Raw genomic sequence first — 18,533 nt, forward strand, 5'->3', positions numbered from 1 at the left:
TTCCATATTAGCCAAAAACAGGGAATATGGAAAACCATGGCTCGATAAAGCATCTGCTTTACTTGCTAGTTCAATCTGGTTAGATCTTGAAAGCTAAGCAGCATCAGCCCTGGTTATTATTTGGATGGGAAGCAACCAAAGAAGTTCAAGGTAACAGTGCAGAGGCAAGCAGTGGCAAACAACCTCTGAACATGTCTTGCCTTGAAAACCTTACCGGGAAGCCATAAGTCAACTGCAATTTGATGGCACTGTTAATGACCAGTGTGTGATGCGAAAAATCTCTGAGAACCTCAAGTCTGAGTAGACAGTACTGACCTCAGAGGCCCAATATTCTGATACAGTATGAGGGAATCTTTGACATACTTATGTGTGTGTTCTGTGGGTTTATCTAATCTAAAGTCCACACAGATGAAGTATTAAATTTAGTTCTAAGCCACATGAATGGATCATCTTCATCTAGTTTTATTTTATTGTCACTTCTGATTTTTTTAACCTTTACATAACTTATTGTAATTTTTGAAAGTTCTTGTTGTTGGACAGATATCAGGTATTAAAAGCTATACTATGTTAGCAAAAGTAACGTCAGAATCAGTTTGACTGTCTGCTGCTGGAATGAATGCATGTGTTTAGATTCATATAGTTTCCCTTTCTCTCAGAGGAGTCACTGGCAAAAGTTTGGAAGCAGACTGCTTGCTTGTTAAGAAGTTCCTAGGATAGTAAGTTCATTTTAAATAAAAAGGGGTGGCTGAGAAAGTCTGATTATCCAGGGCAATGGGAAGGCAAGCATAATAATGAGAACTTTTCAGGTCCCAGTGGCACCCAAATTTGTTAGACTCTCTGTCCAGTATCACCACCATTTTGTTTACATGGTAAGTACCAGCATGGAAACATGGGTCTCTTTTTAAAGTGGTACAACTTTTTAGTTTCTGGCATAGACAGAGGAGGTTAGGGGAGCAGTGACCCTTGGTAGCAGCTTGGCAAACACAGCCAGTGTGTGTCAGTGATATTGCATGCCATCATCTCTGTGGTGGCTAACTTTAATATTTAGAATGGGATTGGGGAAGTATGATGACCAGAACTTATAGATTATCTACATATGCATATTGTTCTCTTGAATATAAATTTCAGTATACACTTGGGGCAGGTGTTGCACTTATTCTGCAGTATTTTGGAAGTTTCACCAGTCTGGTGTGAGAAACATTGAATTACACTCTGATCAGTTCGGATATAAAAGCATTTTAAAAAGTTGAAAACCACATAGAATTCTATGTTTAAAAAAATCTTGATTCCCAGGTCTCTGTCATGCTTGTGTACCAAGCAAAGCCTATCAACATGATTACTGTCTGTAAATATTTTGGGGGTGGGGGAGATAACACTAAAATGACCTGTCTAAAATCCTCAGACCTTAATATTTATGTAGTGACAAGCTTTTGGCATCAGTTCAGCATAGTCACAATACTGTCCAAGTCAAGAGGCAATGAACCTCTTTTTTCCAAAGTGCTTATTTATTTAAAAAAAAAATGTTATGCTAGGGACCTACCTGAGACAGTGAAAGCATTAGATGATAATTAAAATTCAGCTTTAAAATTTAGCCTAGCATAAAAATATAGATCATAAAGATAGACCACTGACAGTTTAATATACCAGTTTCCATACTAAAATAGAAAATAATCCCATAATTAAACCCCTGGGTGAACAGAAATGTTTTGTTTTGGCACATACAGAAAGCAAAGTAGAGACCAGATCAGCTTCAAGGCAATGTGCATTCCATACGCAAGGTGCCTCTACTAAAAATCTCCATCTTTGGTTACTACCAGCCTCACTTTTGAAGGTGAGGACACAGAGACCAGGATTTATGAGGCAGATCTTAACTGGCAGGCTAGACAAAATGAAAGGAGATGATCCTTCAGGTACCCTGACCCCAGTCCATTTAGGGCTTTATAGGTAAGAACCAGTGCTTTAAATTGTGCCCAGAAACAAATGGGCAATGAGTGGAGATCTTTCAGAGTGGAATGGAGATTTTTCAGCGGAGAGATACTAAAATCCCTGTATCCAATCCCTGACATTAGTCTGGCTGCTGCATTTTGAATGAGCTGAAATTTCCAGATCATTTTCAGAGGCAGCTAGACATTATAATCACTTTTTTTTCTAGACCCTCCCTGTTCTTTAAGTAACTATAACTTGTGTGTTAACCTTCTTACTAACTGCTGAGGAAGGGATTGCTCGTTTTTTTTTCTTCTCGGCCTTCTTCCATTTTAAGTCTAGTAGAAATGGCAGCAATCAGTCCCTGTGCAACTGCCCTGCTTTCCTATATCAGGAAGAGTGCCTCACTAAATGGCTGTTCCCTATCGCATTCCTTGGATATAGGAATGGCAATTTCCTGGAATTTCATCGTGAAGAGGGCTATATAAGATACAGGTCTGTAATGGGGAAGATACTGTAGTGACCACATCTTGACTTTTTAAAAAATGGAGGGGGGAAGGAAAGGATATGGCTCAATTGTAGGGTACATGTTCAATTCCTGGTACCACCAGTTGAAAAGATTGTTAGAAGCAGGAGTTGAGCATTTCTTAGTCAGTGCAGACCAATGAATGCTTTTTTGGAGCTGCAACATCCTATTGTTTTTAGCTTGATTTTGTGATGCCCCAACTACCTTCTAAATGGAATAAATTAATTTGAAATTATGTGTAGTATAAAAATAATAAAAAAAAATTTAGCTCAGTTTAAGAAATAATATCCAGGTGATGTTTTGTTTGAAATCACATACGTCAACAATAAAAGTTCTATTTGTGGAATGGAATTTTCCAGCCTACCTTTTCTTGTTGCAGCATGCTATGTTCCCTGAAATTCATCTTACAAAGATTATAGAAGATGGTAGGCTTTATGAAAGGATCATTAGAATAGAAAGGATAATTAAAGTCCATGTCAATACATTTGCAATTTTGAAAATTGCTCAGAAAATGTGCTGTATGGCATATATTTATCTCAAGTTAAAGTGAATTAAAATTAAATGTGAGGCTTTTTGAGAATTTCATAGTGCTTTTTGAGATAATTGGCAGTACAGTGCAATGTTGCAAAACCAGAATCGGAAGTTACTGGTATAGACATGCTGAGCTAGATGGGCCAGTGGTATATGGCATTTCCATATGTTCATAGTTTGCCATGCCATTGCTACATCACTCTACAGGCATAGTTTGTCTTCTGTCTTAAAAGGGCTAGTAATCTTTAAGACAGGTAAAACTATGTGTGCAGCCTGTAACCTGCTCTCCAGTGAGCGGTTTCGGTTTCTGCTGTTGTCTTGTTTACCTGGAGATTACGACGCTGGTATAAAATACTGAGAACACTTTATAGATTGAAATTATGATAATTTCCTGTTTTCTTGTTAGGAAGGTGATATGCCAATTCATGAACTTCTTAGCCTTTATGGCTATGATGGTACTGTACCGCTACCAGAAGAAGAGGAAGAGGAGGAGGAGGGTGAGGGTGAAGATAATGATGACAACAGTGGCTTCAGTGGAGAAAATAAAGTGAGTTAGACTTATGCATTTGAAAGTTTGGTCCCTGCTGTTGACTGCCATTTGCCTGTGGCAAGCTGGTATGTACAGTTGGCATTAAAGACTAGCATTTAAACCCAGAGTGTGCTTTTGATTCCGCGTTGTTACTTCCAGTTTGTGTGTTTGTCTCTTAAAGGCTAGAAGCAGAATCTAGAACTGACAACCAAAGGATTGTGCTGTAGAAACCCAGTGCAGTGCTATAGTGCCTATATATTAACCAGGCATATATCTCATTATAAGGAAAAAGTTGGCAGCCCCTGCTATAATTAGATATATTTCCTGTAAATATATTTAATTTGCTCCCCTTCCTCTAAAGGCAGGACTGGTTCCAATTCCCTTTGCACAGAGAGATATGTAAGGCCAGTTGATTGAACCTTGCCAGGTCTTTGAGACATGTGAGAGCATTCTCTCATGATCTTTTCCTTGATCTTCTAGGGTCTGCATGAATTGCTCTTTTAGCAGCCAGCAAGCTACCTTTGGGAGACTTCTGTCATTAAAGAGCCACTAAATCTTACGGAAGAATCAGATGATTACTTGATTTTGGTGAATGTTCTTAGGTTAAGAGGTGACCAGTTAAAACACATCACATCCCTTCATATAGGTAGGACACAGCTGAACAGGACACATCCCACAGTTGAATATGGGATTTCCCTGATTTCACAAGATAGAAGCAACTAGGAAGTGCTATCCCAACTAAATCATTAGCTTTCTTTTTAACTTGGTTATCTATCTTTCAAAAGGAGCAGTTGAGAAAGTGTGCAAGCCCAAAGTCTACTCCCAATCTCAAATGCAATCCCAAATCATCATTGTACAATCCTAGAGAAAGCAGTGAGTACTTCCCTATAGATACTGCCAGGCCTGGCTTTAAATCAGTGGGAATAGCACCTTGGTTTAGCACACTAATTTAAGTAGTACAAGGGTATGTCCTCTGGAAAGAGTGGTGACAATTATTCTTTCAGACCATTACATGTAGATGTTCGCTGCTTGCCTCAGGCAGTGCAGGTAAGTGCCAGATGACATAGCTGTTTTAGGGTTTTGTGATGAAAACAATTGCATGGATTATAAGCAGAGTGAGCTGAGTCATACTAGAGGAAGGCAGCTTCCTCACTTCCCTCCTCTTGCTGCATCCTGCTTTATCCTCAGGAACATATGCTTTGAATCAGTGGACCTGAAGGAACAGGGTGAGGGCAAATTTGAAGCCTGCAGCAGAAGTGGGGAAATCAGCACAGATTTTCTTTCCTTTCTCTGCAAATGGAAAAGCCATGCTGTTGGAGAAGCTGATGCTTCATGGCACCTTAAGATCCAAGCCATTATTTTACTACAATAGGAATGTAAAGCAGTTTTGGAGAAAAATATGCAACACTGAAGGTTCCATGTTTTTTTTAAAGATTACTTCAGAATAGATTGCAGGTTACCCCAGCACAGTGAATAATGCAAGTGAAATGTCAACAGAGAAGCCTGCATGATCTTAACTAATGAATTTGCCACCAGAGTACATTGCTAACCTCCCTCCCTTCACAGTCACCTGCAGTGGGAAGCTTTGGTTACATTGCTGTGTCTTAGAATAAACACATTAAGGTTTATAAACAAGCTGTAGTTCTTTTTCATAGTCTTTCTCATTTTAACCCCAGCCCAAACACAGTGTCCTAGCATAAACAAGCACCATATAAAGCATTTCAGGTATAAACATATTTTTTCCCTCTCATCTTAAAAACATTTCTTTCTGCAAATCTGCTACATGCTCCATCTGCTTTTGTTAGAGAGGCTTGATTCCATTCTTGCCATTTCATCAATGTTCTGTAGTTTCATGAGTTACAGTGGCTGTGATATTCATGGCTATTGCTCAATGCTGCAGGACAATTGCAACAGGGCACTATCAGAGAAGTAAGCAGGTCTGTTGCTTCTGATCAGGCTTTTAATGGTATTTGTATCTTGCCCTGTCTCAGACTTTGAGAAATATGCATTTTAATACATTTTATTTTACAGTATGTCATGCAGAGAAATACCAGCACTTTTAGTAGCTGATTTACTTGTGTGTTAGAATGCAGCTTATCTAATAACAAACTATTTGGCAAACTGTACAACTTACAATAAGTACTAACAAGTCTTTCATTCTCATGTATAAAATGTCTCTCTCTGGCAATGAAACTTAAACATGGGGAAATAAAATTGTAAAAAGCCACTGTGGTGTGGTAGTTTGACCCAGGTTCAAATTTCCATTCAGGTATGAAGCTTGCTGGGTGATCTTGGGCCAGTTGCTTTCTCTCAGCCTAACCTTATTTACAAGGTGTTGTGGGGCAAAATGGAGGAGGTGAGAACTGTATGCTACCCAAAGCTTCTTGGAGGAAGGACAGGATAAAAATCTGCAATGCCATGAAAATTTTGAACTTAAGAGTAACTCTGGCTTGTCCATCTTATTCTTTGTAAGGAGGAGACCATAAAGGATTCATCTGGTCAGGAGGATGAAACCCAGTCCTCCAATGATGACCCAGCACCATCTGCTGTACAGGAGATAATTCGACCTCGTCGGTGTAAATACTTTGATGCAAGTATGTACTTTCTTAAAGTATTAAGTGCTGTAATGTAAACCAGTTTTGAACATTTTAGCTCTTGATATTACGTAATTATCCGTACATTCTCATATTCCAAATGAATGCAACCTCTGTTTTAGGTTGGGGTTTGTTTTGTTTTTTGGTACACTCTCACGAGGCCTAGAAACATTATTAAACTATGAGAGCTGCCATTTTGGGGTTGTCTGAAAATCTGAACTTCTGTGTATAGATAGAAATTTGGCCAGATCTGGTAAGAGACAGTTGTGAAGGTCTGGATAGGTTTGTGCTTAAAACACTAGTTTTTAAAATCCCCCTATGTTATATATTAAATGTTTTTTAGTTACAAGAATTTTAAAGGCAGTGCATAGAGGGATGTGGTTTCCAACAATTCTGACACTCATTCTTGTCACTTCTTTGATGGAAATGTAGTGTCACAAGTATTTAGACCAGTGTGTACTTGTTAACTAAGCATAAGGGCACATAATTCCATAATCAGTTGGTATGCTATTAATTTATTTGTGGAAAGTAAAATGCTTTCTTGTTAATTCAGATGTTTATGTTGAAGGCTTTATGGTGTTTCCTGTGTACCATTTGCTAGAGATATTAATGTATGTTTCTGCTTCTGCGTGGATGCTGGTAGATAAACTTTTCTAAGCTGCTTTCTGCTTAGTGTAGTTCTACTTATTTAGGAAGAAGTATGACCAGAAAAGCAGGCCAGAGCTAAGGTTAGTGGGGCTCCCAAGTATGCAGAGGGAGTGTTTTGTATAAGAAAACATAGGATCAGGTTGTAAGACGGAGGTTTTGGGTTCATGGGATGGTTAAGATATGGTTTAACCTATTGATTTATCGCTTCATATATGTATTGTTGAAGGTGGGTAACGAGCTTTTATTCCTGTCATTGACTAGGGAGGAGGAGTATTTTTCTCTGTCTAACCTTTGGGATATTTTGTTAAGAAGCTTGTTTCTCTTCTGTTTTGCTGACAGTATTGTAGGATTTGCACTCTTCAGTTTCCTCTTTATGTTGTCATCTCTCTTATTCATTGATAATATTCTCATATCATTTTGTCTCAGCTGTGTTTTATAACATTGTTCACTAAAGAGTTATTTGGCTCCATCCTTATTTCTTTGCTCATTTGAACTATTAAGTGCTTTCTGATGACCTGAAGATAAAATAAATAACAAAAGTGTTGGTAGCTGCTAGAATTATTTTTAAAAGGTCATCATCTTCAACTGTGTGGCTGCTTCTAACAGTTTTGAGCTTGATTTGAAAATACAAAAAGATTGGTCATTTCTGTGCTTGTATGAAAATACATACTTTTTGGATTTTCAAAATGAAGCCATTTGTAAGTAAGCCAAATGCTGTGAATAATAAACTCTGAAGCGCTAAATAGTTCAGATATTTTTAACATTTCTATGCTGGAGTGTGTAAGGCTTTTCAGCAGAAATTCTTCTTGTTGCAGTTCTCAGGATTATCTGCTAAGGAAGTCCCTATCACATTAGTCACATAGAGTTGGTTGTGACATCATGGCTCCGTGCTTAGTTAACCAACCAGATTTGGCTTTGAGAAACCTGTAACTAGGATATACTTTATTTGGAGAAATATGATCCAGGGCAGCTATTCCCATCAAAGTAACCGTGATTAATTTTTATATAGATAGTGAAATAGAAGAGGAATCTGAAGAAGACGAAGATTATATTCCTTCAGAAGACTGGAAAAAGGTAAATGTTTGAAGTTTTCTGATAAAGCTGTATGAACATTTTGTGGCACATCACATAAATAGACTAAGCCAGAACAGGAAATATTTTTAGGAAACTTAGATTTCAGCCATGAGGGCAAACAAAAATCCTTAGCAGTATTAACCTCATTCAAATATGTAATTAGTTTAAGAATTCTATTGAAAGGGCTCATATCACAGGATGTATTTACAATCACCACACATGAACATTTCTTGGCAAGAAGCCTAAAAAAAAATAATTAAATCTAAAGAAAAAGTGACTGGCCCATGCTTGGATTATAAAAGTAAAAAAACCATGCCACCTGAGGTAGGGATTTCTACATATTTGTTGGCATCCCAAATGACTTTGTAAACTAAGAAGGGGAAGGGTTATTTAAAAGGCTTGCTAAGCAATGAATGGACTGAGGAGTAAAAGGGGGGGGGGGTGAAATTGACCAGCAAAAGTCCTGAGAACCATAGAATCATAGGGGGAAGATTTGGGGAAGAGGTGGTAGAGAGTTTTCTACCCTTCCATGATTCATCTCAAGTTCTCAGCATGTTCACTCTGTTTATGTAGATGGCCTTCATTCTAATAATGGAAGTACCACTGTGCAGCTAGACAGCAGAGTGGCAAGATTTATGCGTATCTGGAAAAATCCCCAGGTATACAGAAAACCTGGGCTTCATTCCTTCACTGCACAAAGAGGAGCAAAAAAATAGGCAGACTGGATATACTGAAATGAAGACAGTATGACACGTATAGTAATTAAAACTGGATTACCAAATTGGATAACAATTAAAAGATACAATATAATACATAAAAATGCAATAAAACAGAATTTAAAAATTTGAGAATAATGCAGTGTAATGGTATAATAATAGAACAAAGAACAGTAAAATTGCATGATACAGTAAGCAAGGAAATGAAAATTCTATTCTGGACATTCTGTGAAATGAAAGAAGCAGTAGAACCTTGGCTTCACCTTCAGAAAGTGCCATCCTGCAAATTGCTTGGGATGCTTCTGTTGGGGAATAAACAAAGCATACCTTACTAACAGGAGTGCTATAGGCAGGGCTTTCTTTGTAAAAAAAAGCCCAGCAGAGACTCATTTGCATATTAGGCCACACCCCTGATGCCAAGCCAGCCAGAACTGTGTTCCTGCTCAAAAAAAGCCCTGGCTATAGGCAAAGAACTTCAGAACTCTACTAAGCTGAAAAGTAAGAGGGGCATTGAGATTCAGTTTAGCAATGCTGTGGATATGTTTGCTTGTAGCATTTCAGTTGGGGGCTGAAGTAGGAGATTCACCCCTGTTAGAGTACTAATTGCAAATAGCCCTTTAAAGTTGCAAAGTCTGAGGGTTTGGACCTTTAAAAATCTCTGATCTCCTTTTGATGCATATGGAAAATTAGCCTTTGGTGCTTCTGCTGTGGCTCAGAGGGAAAAAAAAGAAAACTTCATCTCCATCCTCCTGCCCCCCTCCCCTGTCCCCATTACATCAAGAGCACCAATGGCTGATTTCCTCATGAGGTTTAAAAAGTGAGGATCAAGATTTTTTTAAAGGTCTAAGCCACAGCCTTTGCAAATCTATGAAGAAATTTCCAACTTTGAGGTTTAAAGTAAATGGTAGCTATTTCTGTGTTGGAGAATGCCTCAGAACTGGAAAATGTACCATATATGGGAGTGATCCTGTATGACCACTGATGAAGTGAAGAAGTCAGCTCATAATAGCCCATAACACTTTGTTAGGAGTCTCTGCTTGTTCCTAGTGAAATTGAAATCCTCAAGATTTTGTCCACAAAAATATTTGCCAAAGAGCAGGCCTCTTAACCCTGAATTAAATAAGAAAGTGCTCTTAAACTTGTACATGTAAAACCTGAAATTGTAAGTCTAAAGCCATTGAGCATATGAAGTACTGAACAGTTTATCCATTGCACTGTGAAACATGGTGTTATGATTTTTTTGCTATTAGAGTTCACTGAAAAGTTAAATGATATAGTTTCAGTTCAGTTTCAGATACGGCTTGATAGTTAACTCCCACTTTAAAATATATTGAGATACTTCAGTTCTTAAGAGTAATCTCATTAAATTGATAACTACTGTTTTGCCATCCAATCATGTCTCTTAGAAATTTGGTTACATTCACATGAAGTAAGCCCATTTTTCTTGTACGGTACATGCATGCCAATGAGTATGTTTTGTCCTCACTGGCTTTCAGTTATATTTCTAGTTATTGTTGTCCATGTTACCAAGGAATATTAAATTTCATTTTTTTTTCAAAATAGGAAATTATGGTGGGCTCCATGTTTCAAGCTGAAATTCCAGCTGAAATATCGAAATACAAAGAGAATGAGAGAGGTAAAAATTAATTGCTGTTGTTACTATAATGTTACTATAGTGATTTGATCACATTTTAAAAGCTCAGACAAACACAATGGGTTCCCCCCACACCAGTTATAAGAACCACATTTCTTATTTAATTCAGTTATAAGAATCACATTTGGCATGATGAAGTCAGCAACTCAGAATATGGCAGTGTGACATTAAAAAAAATAGTACAATAGCTTCTGGTGAGTTTTCCATATTGGAGCAGGCATGAAAACCAGAACCAAGATATGTTGGATCTTCCCTTCCTAGAGACCCAGTAAAGAGTACAAGAAATTGCTTATCTTGGGTAGTTCAAAATATTACCTGTAACTAGCTCATCATCGGTAGTGAAAAAATTATATTTTGTAGTTTACCTTTGGTTCAAGGTAAGAAAGGGAATCAGGTTTTCTGTTAGCAAGATCTGAACTATTTATTGTGCTCCTAATGTCTGGATATGCTCTGTTTAAACATTGTACCAGTCATTGTACCAAACAAATAAGACTAAAGATGCACTGCTAGGTTTAATTAGATGAGTACTAGAAAACTTCTAGACTAAAACTGCTAGTTTGTCAAGGTTGTAATGACAACTCTTTCTAATTTAGTATATGAAAATGATGACCAGCTTCTGTGGAATCCTGATTTCTTGACTGAAGATAAAGTGATTGAATTCCTTAATGAAGCATCCAGACGAACTGGTGATGAGAGAGGAATAGATGCAATTCCTGAAGGGTCTCATATTAAAGATAATGAGCAGGTATATGAAAACTCACTGGAACTGTGTGGCCATAAAATACTTTGACTTTTTGTATTCCAGATGTAATGGCAGACCATAGTTTGTTGCTGTGTGAACAAGTTCTTTGTGTGTTCCATCCACTCTTTGCCCCAGTCTTCATAAAAATTGTGCTTGTGCTCTGGGATTTGAATGGTTCTTTGAAAACAATCTGAACATTTGAGCTGGTCTAAAATGCAGCTGTCAGGCTACTGCCAGGGGTGGGATATAGGGACTTTATCACTGTGGTGCTGAAAGGTCTGCACTGGCTGCCCATTTGTTTCCAGGCACAATTTATTATTTAATTACTTTACATTTTTTATCCCACCCTCTCTGCAAGTGGACTCAGGGCGGCTAACAATCAGCTCAATTGAAACATCCAAAATTACAGATTTTTTTTTGTTCATTCGTTCAATTTTAATACGGTTGACGACCAGCACAAATCAGAAAGAATTTACAAAAGCTAAAATACATACAAAATATTCACATATTGCAGTATGAACAGTAGGAAATAAGGCATATAAAATAGCAATTAAAATTTGTCTTTGGAACATAATATAGCATTGCGAATTTTACATGCAGTTGCAAAAAACTTTGCAGAAGGACCTGTAATCTGTGGGTTAACTCTCATAAGAAGCTTCCTAGTGATCTCCAAATTAGAAAGACTAAAATGGCCCTGAAATCTCCTTGTTAAGGGACTAATTAACCTTGCCCGTATTTCCTGGTAAAATTGGCATGAGAGAAGAACATGTTCAACAGTTTTGATGGCCCCTGTTCCACAAGGACAGACCCTGTCATTCATAGGGATCTTTCTATAACTCTCCTCTAAAACTGCTGACGGGAGTGCATGCCATCTGGCTAGAGAAAATGCTCTTCAATGAATGGGGGATTCCAGGGATGAGAGATACGCTGCTGGTGCTACAATGTATCTAGAATTATCTGGTGCCAAAAAAATTGGCACTTCACTGAGATCGTGTTGCCGTTCGGTATCAAGCACCCTCTGTCTGGTGATGGCTTTTGCCTGGTCTAAGCCTATATTTAGGGGAGAGTGTGGGGAAAGACCTAGGCTCATCAATTTATTGTAGACTGCTATTAACCAAGAAGATCGAAAGCCATCCTGAAGGACTAATGGTGGCAATCCTTGGGGGCAATAATTTAGCATAAGCCAAACATTAATAGAGGCTAGGGTTACCCTGGCTTCTATTTTAATCAAGCCAGATTCCAAGCATAAGCTTGCATTGGAAACACATCTGGGGAGTCGTTAAAGCACCCTTATAAACTTTGACTGCACTAATTCTAGGGGAGCAAAGCAAGAGGATGATGGGCCTAATATTGTTCCATATAAAAGCTGAGCTAGGGTTTTAGCCTGGTATAGCTTAAGTGCAGCGGGAACAAATTACCCTCCTCTAGTTTGGAAAAATGTTAATATGGCCTGGGCTGATTTTTGGCCGACTGTAGCCACATGCTCGTGGTGGGCATTCCTTGAACCTGATGATTGTAATACCACTCTGAGATATTTAAACCTCTCTACCAGTTTGGTGTAGAGCCAGTTTGGTGTAGTGGTTAAGTGCGCGGACTCTTATCTGGGAGAACCGGGTTTGATTCCCCACTCCTCCACTTGCACCTGCTGAGATGGCCTTGGGTCAGCCATAGCTTTCATAGAAGCTGTCCTTGAAAGGGCAGCTGCTGTAAAAGCACTCTCAGCACCACCTACCTCAAAGGATGTTTGTTGTTGGGGGGGGGGGGGGGAAGGTAGAGGAGATTGTGACTGCTCTGAGACCCAGAGTATAGGGCAGGATATAAATCCAAAAATCTTCTACCTGCTCAATCCTGTGCCCCTTGATAAACCAGACCCTCTTTTTAGTTCTCTTCCCAAAAGACATGATTTTTGGTTTTTGGTAATTGATTAGAGATTAAAAGCAATAAAATACAATTAAAACATTTTATGGTGCTGTTCAAATACAATATAGGCGGGATCTTCCTTTCATATTTCGTGTTTGCTATCTTAGGCAGGTTTTCTGGAGAGGCAGCATAAAAAAATTCTGTATACATAAAATGCAAAAGTTCATACTGGAGAACTAAACAAAGTTGCTGCAGAATCTGTTTCCAATTGAAAATAAAACTGTTGGCTATGCGCTCAATTATTTAAGAACAGAATCTTGATATGTCAGCCACAGAGATTTTTTTTCTCTTTCCCAGGCCTTGTATGAGTTAGTGAAATGCAATTTTGATACAGAAGAAGCACTGAGAAGATTAAGATTTAATGTGAAAGCAGCTCGAGGTATGTTGTCATTTTAGAAGTGTTATTGTCAAAGCAGTTTTGCAATATTAATGTTAATATTCTTTCCATAAGCCAAGTATCAGGTTTTGACAATTTGCAATTGCTATCAATAATACTTTAATATTTCAATCTGTACTGTATAAATGAGCAAGTTTTCCCCTGCTGCCTTCAGCTTATCCTAACATCATCATTTCCCATTACTCATGTCTTCTCATAATGTGACCAAAGTACGATAGCCTCAGTTTAGTCATTTTAGCTTCTACAGCATGTTTAGGTGTGATTTTATCTAGAACACACTTATGGGTCTTTTTGGTAGTCCATGGTATCTGTAAAACTCTGCTCCAACACCACATTTCAAACAAATCAACTTTCTTCCTGTCAGTTTATTGTCCAACTTTCACAGCCACATATAGTAATGGGGAATACTATGGTATAAATTGATCTTGGACACCAGCAGAACATCCTTACACTTAATAATGATAATCTATTCTAGCTTCTTCATCGCTACCATTCCCAGTCTTACTCTCATTTTGATTTTTTGGTTGCATTCTCCCTTTCGGTCAATGGTGGAGGCAAGGAATAGAAAATCTTATTCCAGTTTCTTTATCGTCAGCCTTAAAGTTGTATAATTTTTCAGTAGTCATTGCTTTTGTCGTCTTGATGTTCAGCTGTAATCCTGCTTTGGCACTTCCTGTTTAAGCTTGATAGTCATGTTCTGCCAATAATGTAGGGTCATCTGCTTATCTCAAATTGTGACTATTTCTTCCACCAGGTTTCACTCCAGCCTCATTTACATCTAATCCAGTTTTCCTTATGATGTGTTCTGCCTATAGATTGATGAGTTAAAGAGATAAAATACATCCTCGTCTGACACCTTTGCCAATGGGAAACCTTTCTGTTTCTCCATATTTTGTCCTAACAGTAGCCTCTTGTTGTCAGGACCTCGAGTCAAGGAAAAACACAGTCCAATAATTCAGCAGTTTATTTCATAAGCATCATAAGGCAGTACACCATCTTTGCTAAGACACGTCAGCCCAGGGACTCTCCTTTTAACCCCTCGCCTCAACCGTTACATTTTCAAGTGCAAGCACGGCCAAGCAAAAGAATCAGGTTTTGGTGGGACCCCCCTCCCACCCTCCTTTGGAGTCTACCCCTAGTTTCACAGTCCAGATGTCTAACCTATACTTCCTCAGCATCTGACCTTGAAGTCGGTGGAAACATCTTAACTAATAAGTTCCTAAGATAAGCATGCAGAGAGGATGAGCAAAGCAAGAATGCACCCAGGCAAATTGATTATAGCACAAAACATGGCAAGAGGAATTCAGAGGAGATGACTCTTGACATTCTGCCCCTCCCAGGCTCCCCTTCCCCCCCGACTTCCCCGGGTATTTCTGGTGGAAGTCTTTGATAAGTTTCCGACACACTGTATCGGTTGCACGGACCCATTCTGTTTGGTTGAGGGGAAAGTGAGTCCATTTGATGAGATAGTACAGTTCTCCTCGTTTGATCTTTGAGTCAAGGATTTCCTGCACCTCATGATGACTCTGACCATGAACCAGAATCGGAGCTGGAGGCTGTTGCTGGGGGTGCCAAGCCAAGGGTCCAGGATTGCACTTGAGATAGCTAGCATGAAAACAAGAATGAACATGTTTCAAGTTCTTTGGCAACTCAAGTTCAACAGTCACATTGTTTATAATCTGTTTAATGGGGAATGGCTGCCGATATTTCATGCCCAATTTTTTGCAGTTCTGGGCATTAAGAAGATGTTTTGAGGAAATGTACACAGTGTCCCCTATTTTGAGGTCCCATTGCTTGGAATGTTTTTTATCATACTGTTTTTGTACGCTTCTTGCGCTCTATGCAGCTCATTTTGTAAGATTCCCCAGCCCTGTGAAATTCTAGTCCACCATTCTGTTAAATCCACCGGGGAAGCGGGGGCGATGGGAGCTCAGGGAAAGACTTTCCCTCATAGCCATTTTCCACCAAGAAGAGGCTAGCATTAGTTGCACTATGAATGCTGTTATTGTAGGCATATTCTGCAAAAGGCAGGAAGGGTACCCAATTGTCTTGTTGGAAAGAGATGTAACACCTAAGGAGCTGCTCGAGCACTGTGTTCATGCATTCCGTCTGTCCGCCTGTCTGGGGGTAGCATGCTGATCTAAGACCTTGCTCTATCCCTGCCAAGGTGCACAGGTGTACCCAGAAGTTGGCAACAAATTGTGGGCCGCGGTCAGAAATGATCTTACTTGGGAAAGCGTGGAGCTAAAAGACATGCTGTATAAACAAGTGACATGAGCCCTGACAACAAGTGAGCCAGTTTTTTTGCCGTAGGCAGCTGTTTGCACAGGATGAAGTGGGCTTGCTTTGAAAATATGTCCACAACCACCCACACCACCGTCTTCCCATGGGAAGGTCAGTTATAAAATCCATGGAAATGCATTCCCAGGGTCGAGAGGTGGGGGCTAGCAATTGTAATTGCTCGGGGGTTAAAACCCCCCCTCTTTTCTTGGCCATGATGCAGGTCGAGCAGCCGGTGACGTATTGCGCTATGTCTTTTCGAAGCCCCGGCCACCAAAATTGCCTTTGTATTAGGTGGATGGTTTTCACAAACCCAAAATGCCCCCCCCCCATTTGGAATCGTGTGCTCGTTGTATTACTTGCACTCGTAGCAGTCCCATGACAAACAGTTTATTGTCTTTGTACCATAGCCCCTCAGGGGAGGGGTCGAGCTGTAATCCACTGTCAGGCAGTTCAGCCACCAATGCTTCCTTAAGAGACGCTAGGTAGAAATCAGGTTGCTCAACCCCCTTACGTTTTTGCACGCGGGTGGTAACCAGAGCACTGAGTCGGACGGGGATAAACCAGTGTATCTATCATCGCCTCTCGTTTGCTTTTGTATTGCGGTAGGTGGGACAAGGCGTTGGCTAGAAAGTTCAGTCTCCCTGGGATGTACCCCAATGTAAATTTGAATGTGTGGAAAAACCCTGCCCACCTCACTTGCTTCATTGTAAGTTTTCGGGTGGTGATTGGTGACGCAAGGTTTTTATGATCAGTTCATAGCTCAAATGGTTCTCTGGTGCCCTCAAGATAATGCCGCCATTTTTCTAAGGCCAATTTAATGGTGGAGGCTTCTTTGTCCCACACTGACCAGTTCCGTCTGTGAGGGTGAATTTTTGCAACAAATAAACGCAGTTTCCCATCTGCCCCCGTTGCTCAACACGGCAGCTTGGGCTACATAGCTTGTGTCACATTGCACAACAAACTTTTTGTTCTCATTGGGGTGGTTGAGACAGGGTTCTGAGACAAATTTGTTTTTCAGTTCCTCAAACACCCTCTGACACTCAGGACCAATTCAGGGTGGTGCTCGCTTTTGAAGCGTGGGCACTCTTGCCCTTAGTCTTTAGGGCCAGGGTGACCTCTGCAAAATAAATCCCCTATAGAAATTTGCAAAACCAAGGGAACTCTGGAGTAGTTTGTGCATCCTGGGGGCTTTCCACTCAGTCACTGCTCGTACTTTGGTGGGGTCCATTCCCAATCCTCTTGCCGAGACCCAGTACCCTAGTCAAGTTCTGTCTTGTGGTATTCATATTTCGAGAGCTTAACAAATAGTTTATTGTAATAGAGGGTTTATAATGCTTTGCGCACTAACTGGACATGGGAGGGAAGGTCTTGCGAATAAATTAAAACGTCCTCTGGGTAACAAACCATGCCCTTATAGAGGAATTTGTGTAGCACTTCATTGATCAGATTCATGAAAACCCCCAGAGTTCCTTTGAACCCGAAGGGCATCACCAGATACTTGAATTGACCTAAGGAGGGTGTTGAGGGCTATTTTCCATTTGTCCCCCTCCCGGATGTGGACCCGGAAGTACGCATCTCTAACTTTGTAAAAAACTTCCCCTTGCGAGATTTCGCTTAGTAGGTCTCTTATGAGGAGGAGGGGGTACGCATTACTCATGGAGATGGCGTTCAAGCCTCTAAAATCTGCACAGTCTTAGACTGCCATCCTTTTTCTTGTGAAAGAGTATCGGGGCCACATGTGGAGATTTGGCCAGCCGGATAAATCCCTGTTGTAGATTCACGTCCAGGAACTTCTTTGCCCTACTAATCGAATACAGCTTTGATTTAGGCAGGGGTTCCCCCTCCACCAACTCTATGGCACAGTCTGTGGGTCTGTGAGAGGGGAGTTCGTCTGCTTCCTGCGTGTCAAATGCCCTTTGCAAGTCTTGGTATTCGGGGGGGATGGAGGAGACTTTGAGCACAGTTTTTCAACCGGGGAGTGGTGGTTAGGGGCCCCAGTTAGCATTCCAATGGTGTTTATCACACCCCTTGTCCTGGAAATAGATAGCATTCCACTCCATTGTACAAAGGGGTCGTGATCCGCCAGTCACTCCAGACTGAGGACAGCCTGGAACTTGGCAGAGGGTGCTATCACAAACGTCCGGGGCTCCCAATGTTCCCCCACTCTCAGAGCACATATCTCTGTTCCCTCAGTTTATGGTTCCCCCCTCATTGGCTCCCTGTCCATCTGCTCAAAGAGTAAGGGGTGGGGGAGTGGTTTCTTCTTAAGCCCCAATGCCTCCACTCAACTTGGGGACAGTAGGTCCTTGGAGCACCCTGAGTCCAAAAGGGTCCGGATGCGTGAGAATGTCTTAGTCACTGGGTTCACTAGGTGATGGGCACAAAATACAAAGTTCCTGAGACTCTCACCTGCAGTGGTGCAGCCGTTACGTTGACCTCCTGCTACGTGCTCTTCACAGCAGATCATTGTCATTTCCCAACAGCTGCTCCTCGTTGTCTTCTTCCCCTGAAGCATTGGGGGTTGTGTCCTGACAATGCAGTACGGCAGCCTTCCCCTTGCGGGATGGGGTCCCAATGGGGTCTGATTTCTTCTTGGTCTACCCTTTGCTGAAGTAGCCAGTCTGGTTTCTTTCGGTTTGCTGGGGCATTCGCTGGCTATGTGATTTTCTCCGCCACACTTGAAACACAGTCTGGCCTTTGCCCAGCGCTCTCTCTCCCCAGGGGTGAGAGAAGGCTCCTGGGGCCATCTACTTGGGGTGGGTTTCTGGGTCTTCTCCTTTGAGTCTCAGGGCCCTCCCCACCCTGCTTCTTGTTGTTGGAGGGCTATGATCTTGTGGCGGTCTTCAACCTCACTGTGACGGAATTGGAAGGGTTAATAGAAAAGCTAAGGACTCAGGGAATCTGAGTCATGTGATCTGAGGGTGGGGGCCGGAGTGCTCGGAACTCTCAGGATGAGTGGGTGACAGATAACGGCTGGAGAGTCAACTGTCAGCAAC

At 40.7% G+C, this 18,533-nt stretch overlaps 1 protein-coding gene across 2 annotated transcripts in view; it reads left to right on the top strand.

Moving 5' to 3' along the window:
* The window catches only part of MIER1 (MIER1 transcriptional regulator), a 59,749-nt gene that overhangs the window by 21,876 nt on the left and 19,340 nt on the right, over positions 1–18,533 (top strand). The window contains exons 4-9 of one of the 2 annotated variants that reach the window (XM_060231974.1): positions 3,387–3,527; positions 5,983–6,103; positions 7,761–7,825; positions 10,105–10,177; positions 10,789–10,940; positions 13,155–13,236. In XM_060231974.1, coding sequence (XP_060087957.1) covers positions 3,387–3,527; positions 5,983–6,103; positions 7,761–7,825; positions 10,105–10,177; positions 10,789–10,940; positions 13,155–13,236 — 634 coding nt within the window. The remainder of the gene's footprint in view (positions 1–3,386; positions 3,528–5,982; positions 6,104–7,760; positions 7,826–10,104; positions 10,178–10,788; positions 10,941–13,154; positions 13,237–18,533) is intronic. The other variant, XM_060231976.1, reaches the window with a different exon arrangement.

Source organism: Heteronotia binoei, chromosome 2 (assembly GCF_032191835.1).
Source record: "Heteronotia binoei isolate CCM8104 ecotype False Entrance Well chromosome 2, APGP_CSIRO_Hbin_v1, whole genome shotgun sequence".
Taxonomy (NCBI): Eukaryota; Metazoa; Chordata; class Lepidosauria; order Squamata; family Gekkonidae; genus Heteronotia; species Heteronotia binoei.